Source organism: Malus sylvestris, chromosome 2 (assembly GCF_916048215.2).
Source record: "Malus sylvestris chromosome 2, drMalSylv7.2, whole genome shotgun sequence".
Taxonomy (NCBI): domain Eukaryota; kingdom Viridiplantae; phylum Streptophyta; class Magnoliopsida; order Rosales; family Rosaceae; genus Malus; species Malus sylvestris.
The window spans coordinates 31,087,349-31,096,400 of NC_062261.1; the positions used below are offsets into that span (position 1 = coordinate 31,087,349).

Here is a 9,052-nt window from a genome sequence, read left to right on the forward strand (position 1 = left end):
TTCTGGATTGCATCGTGTAACAGCTCAAGTTCGGCATGAGCACGCTCGAACTCCGGTTTGTTATCACTACCACCGTGACCGTTGAGTATCTCTGCACATTCAGGCATATCCTCGGTCGCGGAACCTTCACGTTTGTGATCGGGACCGATCCTGGTACAGAAGATCCAAATTGCCAATCGACCTTGATCGTTTGATCGAGCTCAGGTCTCACACCTAGACCGAAGTATATGCTTAGCCGTTCGGCCGCGTATTGGACGCACGCATTCACACCAGATTTCCCAAAGACGTAGTTAGGTGATTAGGTCCTAGACACTATGTTCGGACGAGAGAAATGAACTTGGAATTTTGGCAAAAGTCAGAATATATAAATTGACTTGCACCAATTCTCTTGTTTAAATTCATAAACATAGAAATTTAGAAGTTCCGCATGGAAAAAACTTGAAATTTGGGATCTCCAAATCTCAAGTTTAAATTCTGTGTTAATAGGCATCATTTCCAAATTTCTATAAGTGAGATTTTAAAAATGACAAATTTCGTATTCAATTTCATTATTCTTTTAAATTAATCAAACAAGAAAATTCTTAAATTCTATTTAAAATAAAATTATGTCATATCAATTTCCAGTCATTAAAATTCCGTCATTACGGTTTGCACTCCACGTAGGGTTAACATAAGTAAATTGACGGTTTGTAGTCTATCGCTGTAAGATTAGTCGGGAATTACAACACCATTTTTGTCCTGCCCTGAACACCAAAGCTGAAAATTTCGTCGAACTTGTCACCATACCCATTTTATCCTTCATACGCGACCGGGTAGACCGCTGAGACCCGAACCCACGGGCCCTACCCAATTGTAAAAATGACACGTTACGGTTGAAGTCTTTGACACGTACGTCGCAGCAACAGGAAGCTCTCTTCCCTGCAAGAAGAAAAAGGCCTCTCTCTCTCTCTCTCTCTCTCCATTTCGTCGCTGGGTTACTTGTGTCTGCAACAAAGAAGCTGTCTTGGAGGTCAGTGCTTTCATTTTTCTTCCTCATCTGCCACTTTCTGCCATTGTTTTGATGGCATTAAGTTATGCTATATATATGTAATCTAGGGGTTTTTGATTTCTTGTTCTCTGTAATTTAAAATCGTAGTATTGATTTTGATGAGGTTTTGGATTGTTGGTGGGTTCTGATTTAGAGGTTCTTTTGTTTTTCCTTTTACTGATGATAGTCTTATGTTAAATGTGTTGGCATTGCGTTTAATTTGGTCATCATTTACATTTTACAGTTGGTAAATTGAATGATCAGTGATGGCTGTGCCACAGCCAAGAAGGATAAAAATGATGGGATAAGTCTCAAGTAATAATAGGGCCTGTTTCGAATCTTTTAAAATGACTAAAAGCGCTTAATAATAAGCGTTTCTAACAATGTTTTGTAAAACACTTGAAAGTGCTTTTTCATCATAAAAGCTTTTCCAGTTTGTTTCTTGAATATCTGGTTGTGCTTCTAACAAAAGCGTTTTCAGTGTTTATAAAAAAAGAAAAAAAAAGAAAAAAGAAATGTGTTTCTAATAAGCGTTTCTGACAGTGTTTGGTAAAACACTTGAATATCTGGTTGTGCTTCTTACAAAAGCGTTTTCAAGAAAAAGCGGCCAAACGGACACATAATTTTCAGGCCCTAAAAGAAGGAAGTGATTTCTGCACATCAATTTTTCACTTTCTGCACAACCCTCTTAATTGTGGCCATTGATTCTCCTTTGATTTGTTCAATCCAATGGCTTGAAAAAAAAAAGAAAACTAACGAAAAGTCCAAAAAAACTTCTCTTTTAATGAAAATCCCTTTTTAAAGGTATAGTAAATAGTACCAGGGAAAGGTATAAATATGGTTTTTCGTTAAAAGTGAACAGTACCGGGAGTGTTTTGTTATAACTCCCTTGAAAAAAAAAGCGTGTGCAGGAGGTGAAAAAAGGTGTGCGGAAATCATTTCTCCAAAATGAAAACTTTAATATGAAATTTACTGGAAGTTATTGGTAAATTTTACAATATCCTCTCAGGGGTTCACATCTGAGTCTGACCCTGCATTTCTAGGATTCACTGCTCCACTATGTGAGGTTGTATGGTTTTGTATACAGTACATTTTGGTTACAGCATTCTAAAATTTCACTATGCACTTTTCCTTATTTTTTCAATGTAATTTTTGAAATCTACCCTCTCTTGTTATTGCCACTCCTAAAAAGCTATCCAAAAAAGCTATACTGCACTCCATTATTTCCTACTCAACGATCTATCTAATCTTAGCCCCACAAGATACTAAAAGCTTACAAGGCTTAAACTTGATACCTCAGAGTGTTTGGCTAAACATTTTCATACAGAAATGTTTATGTGAGTTTGTTGGATATGTTTGTGTGCCTTCATCCTCTCAAGATATTTATTTTATTTTGGTCCGAGTTTGACCTCATGATGACATAACATTTCAGCTCGAATCGTCTCAAAGTCCCATCTCAACTCATCACACATAGTTCCAGCCAAGACCAGGCCGAACTTGGGCTTGCTCCAGGAGCTAACAGCATAGCCACTCATTCCAGAGATCTCTCTGGATCAAATTTGAAAACCCTAGTGAAGAAAAGAAAATGAAAAGAGAAAAATGCCATCATTTTCAGTTTTCAGTTTAACCTGAAAAAGTTTTGAAACATTTTACTGTAAATAAAGGAAAGGTCTTTTCTTTATTTTCTTCTAGATAAAGTATTTATAGTTGAAACAAATGGAAAGTGGTGGCAAAGGAAGAGAAGAGGAACCAGATGGCATGTCTGTACGCTCTCCATGCAACGCTTCCCCTTCCTCTGCTTCTTCTCTCCCCAAGGTCTTCATCTTTATATGGACATGTACATACATATATGTTTTTCATGTTAATTTTATTGACTCTTTTTGTCGCAATTTTCTGGTTAATAGGACCAATCAGAGATTGAGTTGGAGCTTATACTGCTAGAAGCTCTTGAATTTTATCCCCTGACGAAATTACAAGGTAAGTTTTACGAATCTAATTTCACATCTTTGTATTTCGTTTTTAATTACTCTATGTGAGTAGTTGGGTGAAACTTCTATGGAAAATGTATCAGTTTGGTTGTTGAAAAAGGCGGTCAAGCAGCATCTGTGTCAAATCACATGCTTGAATCTTCATACTGAGAATTATACATATGTGATTGAAATTTTTACCTGCCAATTTTTGTACATTTATGTTCTGGATGATATAAGTGAATATTATCACTCAGTGTCCTGTAATGAACCTTCACATGGGAAGAAAAGCTATGTCTAGGAGTTCATGCACATTGAGTAAATTGTAAATAATTAGACTGATAATTGTCCATTTTGGTTCTCGCATTCAAATTTTTTTCCTTATATCGTGTTGTTCATTAATAGATAAGAAATCGGTAAATTGTTTGTGCAGGCATACATCGTCACTTTGTCCTTTATGGTTTAATGGATTTTCTGCAGAGAAGGTTCCTTTCCACCTCACGTTACTGCTCCCAGGTTTTCTAACACTTATTCCAGTGAGCCTCCATTTTCTGATTGATAGCCTCACTCTTTTTCTGTATGATCTTCACAGGTTTGACCGGTACTTCTCTTCTGACGAGGTTCTGCAATTGCTAGATCGGTTCTACAACTTGGAAATGCTGGTATACAACTAATTTAATTTAATTTGTCCGTATTTGCATATTTCAATTTTTGTTATTGTTGTGATGGACTGTCCTTTGCTCTCCCTTTTTAAATGTTCGAATCTTCATATTGATCGATATTTGTTTGTTTAGAGTAATCAGAAAGGCAAGTTCAGAGTATCGGTGCATACAACATAGAACTCTTGGTTATTAGTATAAAGCTCTGTTTTTTTTTTTTTTTATTTGATGAATTTAACGTTACTCAAATATGCCGTATGAAATATTGAAATGCTCCCATGGGATTTTAAGTATGTGTCCTCAAGCCTATTGAGGTGTACATTTTATTCCGTTTTTTCTCCTTGTCTTTCAGAAGCCAGACGATGACGAGATGGAAATCCTGAATCATGAGGAAGATTTTTGCTTGCCTCCAAGTTTCTTTGTTAAGGAAGAACCATAAGCATTGAGCGCCTGTTTTTGTATACAGACATTGTTGAACTTGAACTGATCATATGTTCAATCTATGTTTTTGGCGATTTTTTCTTCTACATATGATCAATGAATCTCGCTTTTGAGCATTATTATCATATATGTAGCAGAGTGAGATCATCAATCAGATCAATTGGTACATGATCGCATTGCGTTAGATCTATCACATCACTTACAATTGGTAGGCATGGAGAAGCGGCACAACGGGCAGAGTCTGCTCTTCTCCAACCGTTGAAAAATGCAACTGTCGCGGTCAAGATGCAAATGCAGCTTATGAGTGGCTTCCGAATCAACCCCAATGTCCGCTATACAACAGCAAACCCCTGGTGATGGCGAGGTTTGCATTCTCACCTTCTCCAATTTCTCAGTGGAAGTTATAGTTGCTGGTACAAATGTGGCTGATCCCCACCACCACAACCACCACTATCATCCAACTCCGCAACTACATCAACTTTGAGGAATGCCTCCATATGCACAAGGCTAATGCTCCTTGACCTATCACGCGCTTCGAGCACAATACTTTGTCCGCCACCGAGTATCCGTAGATCCCCCACTGCGGCCGTATATGTACGTAAATCAACAGAAAGATTCAAGACTCAATTGATCAGTAGAACCAGGCGTAACAGCTTGTCATATTGGGATGGAAGGAAGCGAATGAAATTTTGATTGAAGCTTTGCCAGCTCAGCTGGGTGCCCTAGAGCAGCTAGGAGCAGAGGAGAGGAGTCTTGCTTCTCAAGTCAGACACGAAGTTGTTCAAGTCTGGTTTGAAATTGATTGATATACATCTACTTTGCATTTTGATTTTAATTTTTTTCTAACGTACCAAGACTGTGATTGACTTTGAATATCGCCACGGTAGTTACATCAAAGCCCTCAATTGGAATCATTATGTATGGGCCAGCTAGCTTGTAGATTAGGTGGACTGGTGGAGAAAAATCCTCAAATACAATTTTGTATGCATATGAATTAAAGTTTGGAAAAGACTTGTATCCATCACATGTAGGAGCATACTTGTCAACTCATTTGTACTTACTCATAAATGTATTTTTACCGTATAACCATCATAATCAAAACCGTTTATTCTTTTAGTTCTTAAAGATCATCTCTGTTAAAAGTCATTCAACTTGGAGATTGTTTAGTCATCTATATACATCAAATAAATGAATAGTTGCTCATAAGGATGCTAATTGTTTCCAAAGCCGTCAATTTGTTTGACACATGTGGACGACTAAATGATAATGATAAAGAAAATGAAAAGTACTTCTAATTATACAATTCTCTTTTGCGATTAATTAAGTAGGTTCCCTACAAAATGAACACAAGTGGGTGAACAAGTAGGTTACCGAGCAAGGAGGTAAACACAAGTCTTGTCCTTAAAATTGTTCCTCTCACAGTAAACGTAACCAACACGTCAAGCAGAAAACTCTCCAACTAATTAATAACTCTCCATCTAATTGGGTGACCAAACAGAACCTAAAAAACTTGTTCTACGAAGTACAAAATTAAACTATTGAAAAAAGGATGAGATTACCACGACGGCAAACTAATGTAAGCCTTTCCTTAATTTATTGAAATGGTAAACAATTTTTTTGAAGTCAGAGAAATGGTAAACAATTAAACAGCTAAAGTACACTTTTTTTGGCAATATTTTGTTATCTCTAACGGAATTTGGATCCTCTCTGAGTCTTGCTATCCTGAGCCTAAGGATTAGAAAATTTGAGCCACTGGTTTGAGTGAAACAAAAAAAATATCAAAGCCCTGGGCCAACCATATAAGTTAACAATGACGGATAGATTCAATTTGAGTGGTCCGGATTGCCTGGTTCTTGAGCTTCGGACAATGAGACTTGGAAAGGATATTAGTCCTCTCCAACGCGTCCAGCTAACATATAAATAAGCCCTCCATGCATGCATTAGTCCTTCAAGTGAATAAACAAATAAGTCTCCTTTCGATCCATCGAATTAAAACTTTTGAAGATGATGATGAAGAAGTACGTGAAGCTTCACAAGTGCAAGCTCCAGCAGGACGAAGAGTCGTCTCAGGGACCCAAGTTAATGGAGGAGGATCACCACCACCAGTGCCACCGCCATCACCAGTACCAGAGCCACCAGGAAACCAATATAGATGTAGTTACTGGTGATGCTAAAGAAGTTGTTAGGCCGCACACACCTAGGAGCACAAAACTCATGGATGCCATGCGTAAGCTCATTGTCCAAAGACAACCCTCCAGTTTTGCTCCCAAAAACAAAAACAATAATACAAATGTCATTGCTCCTAACGATCATCAATAACATGTATATGATCATGTCATATTTGATGGCGGCAGCTACGGGCGGTGGCGGTCGTGGCCGGGGCTTATTCGAAGTGTGTTCCTTCTAACATTCTGTGAATAGCCGGGACATTGAGGAGTAGCCAGAAAGGCATTAATTTAGGGAATCGGTCTGATTCTCTCTCTTTATTCCATTTGAAGGAAAGAAGGATCATCCATCTAATTTCTTTTAGTTGTTGAACATGGTTCATGCTTGTTCAATATAATTATATGAAAGAAGGGAAGAAGGAGATGAGGATGATTCTGTTCTTTTTCTCTTTGTAATTTCACCATTTAGCTTAGCTTAGCTCTATTAATCAAGTCTGGAAACCTTTGAACACAAATAAGAAAGATAGGGAGTGAGGGAATCGCCTTGGCGGAGCTCTCTCATGTATAATGGTACTTGATATACGACACATTGGAAATCTCTTTGAAGGATGGTTTAGTGTTACTGAAAAAATACAATCCAAAAGTAGCATGTATAAAGTTCTGGCTAAAATTTACAACGATGATCCTGAAATAGAAGCTTCTAAAAATCAATCATACTTTCATTTACAAAGAATTTGGTTACAAGGAGAAATTTTTCATTGTGACCAGAGCACAGAGGTACATCACGTGTTTTTATATAAGTGGTGATAAATTTTATTTTTTAAGTTATTAACTTCTTAACACACATACCTCATCATTTGTATAATGATACATTGTGTACTATCCTGTGTACCGATCACGCTAAAAAATCTCTCTGTTACAAGAGCATAACTTTGATACAAATGTAAGAAATTGTCAGAATTCAAATAAGGAGAAAGCCAAGAAAAGATAGAACATTTGACCAAAAAGAAAAGAAAAATGGGAAGAGATCCTCTCCAGATCTCTTCCTCCAAAACCCAATGATCAAATAATTAGGATCTTTGAAATTTGTTAATGACAAAAAAATATTATAGTTTTTAAAAGTTTTTACTAACTTCTCTATTTTTAACCGTTGGATCAAATTTAAATGCCCAGATCACTTGATCCCTCTGCTTTGGAGGGAGAGATCTAGAAAGGATCTCTTTCCAAGTAAAATTACATCTTTGACGCCAAAGCCTAGGCGGCGAATGGCATCCTCATACATCGAACAATCTCAGCGCTGTAGTCAAGCAAAGTCACCACTAATTCATTATTCAAACAAACTAATAAGTAAAAACTCAAATTTAACGCAAAAAGTGGAGGGAGGAAGAGGAGGGTAACATAATCTATCGTGGTGAAGAACGGAGAGAGAAGCTTATGGGCTGTCTGAAATTGAGGCGAGTTTTGGGAGGATACAAAAAGGCGAAGGGGAGGTGAAGCTGAAAGCATCAGTTAACAGTTGCGCTTCCTTTATCCTGATGGGCTCAATTAAATTATAGCCTAACCATTCATTGAAGATGATAATTTTGATCATGTTTTAACTCTTGAACCTTAGCCCTTTCCATTGAAAATGCCCTACGCCAATGAGCCCGGAATCTTTTTAGGCATATTTGTTTTGGCCGGTTGCTAAAGAAGGTTTTGGGTTTTTTCGGGCTAAACACAACCCTTCGGCCTATGGTGGGAGATGGTCTAACATCACCAATAATGGTTGCCTTTGTCATATTTTTATTTCCTTAAAAAATATGGGCAAATAGGTCTTTCTAGGTAGTATATGATGTCTTAAGCCATTTGGACCAAAATTCCTCCAAAATTACTTATTTATCCTTCCAAAAAGAAATGGTCATTGGGCTAGTGGAAAATGTGTAAAGAGTTTGAGCCCCTTGAGAACTCGAACTCCCACATATGTATGTTTGCAGTCATCGTTATGTTTTTGCGTACAATTTAATATGAGTGCCAAAAGATATGTTATCACCTCATGCGATACTAGAGCTGAATAAAGATAAATTATTTTATCATCAATGTATAATAGGATGCCTCTTATGTTCAAAACAAAACAAAACATTACTCTTTTTTACATTTAACTTCTTAATGGAAGTGTTATCTCACCCTATTTATTTCTCATGCCCTCCTTTCTTTCTCTTTTTTTTCCTGACATTTGAATTAAATAAATAAAAAATAATTCAGAAATATTGATAAACAGACAAGTTTTGTTGGAGAAAACTCAGAAAAATGATGTGTAGAAATCATTTCTATTTTTTTAATTAAAAATATCAAAAATTAATTCCAAATATAAGATTCAAAGGTGAAGAATTTCTTTCTTTTTCACCTATTTTGAATTTTGGCTGCCTCAAACACTTCCATAATACAACACATCTGATCCGATACTTCTCTCAACAAATATCACATCAGATGATCTTGTTAATCTTGATCATATTTGTTTTGGTTTTAAAATTCGATAGACAATATTTATAAATTGATCTTTTGTTATAGGCGCCTCACATATATAACGAAAATGAGATAAAAAATATTTGACCAAAATCAGATCAAGATTCGAATAAATAAATAAAACACTCTCTCATAATTTACGAAAAAAAAAGTGCATAAATAATAAAAATTGATGAATATTTGAACATGGTTGAACAGGAGGAACCAAGAAACCCGGGGATTAATTAGTATCTGGACCGAACGCGTTTACTTCTGGCCCTCTGGGTCGTCAGGCTCTCCCCACATTCACGT

The 9,052-nt window shown here is 36.7% G+C and overlaps 1 protein-coding gene across 3 annotated transcripts; it reads left to right on the forward strand.

Moving 5' to 3' along the window:
- The first annotated feature begins 53 nt into the window (after nucleotides 1-53).
- On the forward strand, nucleotides 54-5,219 carry LOC126604149 (uncharacterized). 3 transcript variants are annotated; one of them, XM_050271304.1, is made up of 6 exons: nucleotides 54-1,009; nucleotides 2,460-2,842; nucleotides 2,932-3,004; nucleotides 3,428-3,479; nucleotides 3,587-3,656; nucleotides 4,009-5,219. In XM_050271304.1, the coding sequence occupies exons 2-6, from the start codon at nucleotides 2,744-2,746 to the stop codon at nucleotides 4,090-4,092; spliced, it is 378 nt and encodes a 125-aa protein (XP_050127261.1). In that variant the 5' UTR covers nucleotides 54-1,009; nucleotides 2,460-2,743; the 3' UTR covers nucleotides 4,093-5,219. The 3 variants fall into 3 exon arrangements, with proteins under 3 accessions (XP_050127261.1, XP_050127254.1, XP_050127245.1); XM_050271297.1 differs by having other exon boundaries at nucleotides 570-1,009; nucleotides 2,720-2,842; nucleotides 4,006-5,219; XM_050271288.1 differs by having other exon boundaries at nucleotides 573-1,009; nucleotides 4,006-5,219.
- Nucleotides 5,220-9,052: the final 3,833 nt, after the last annotated feature.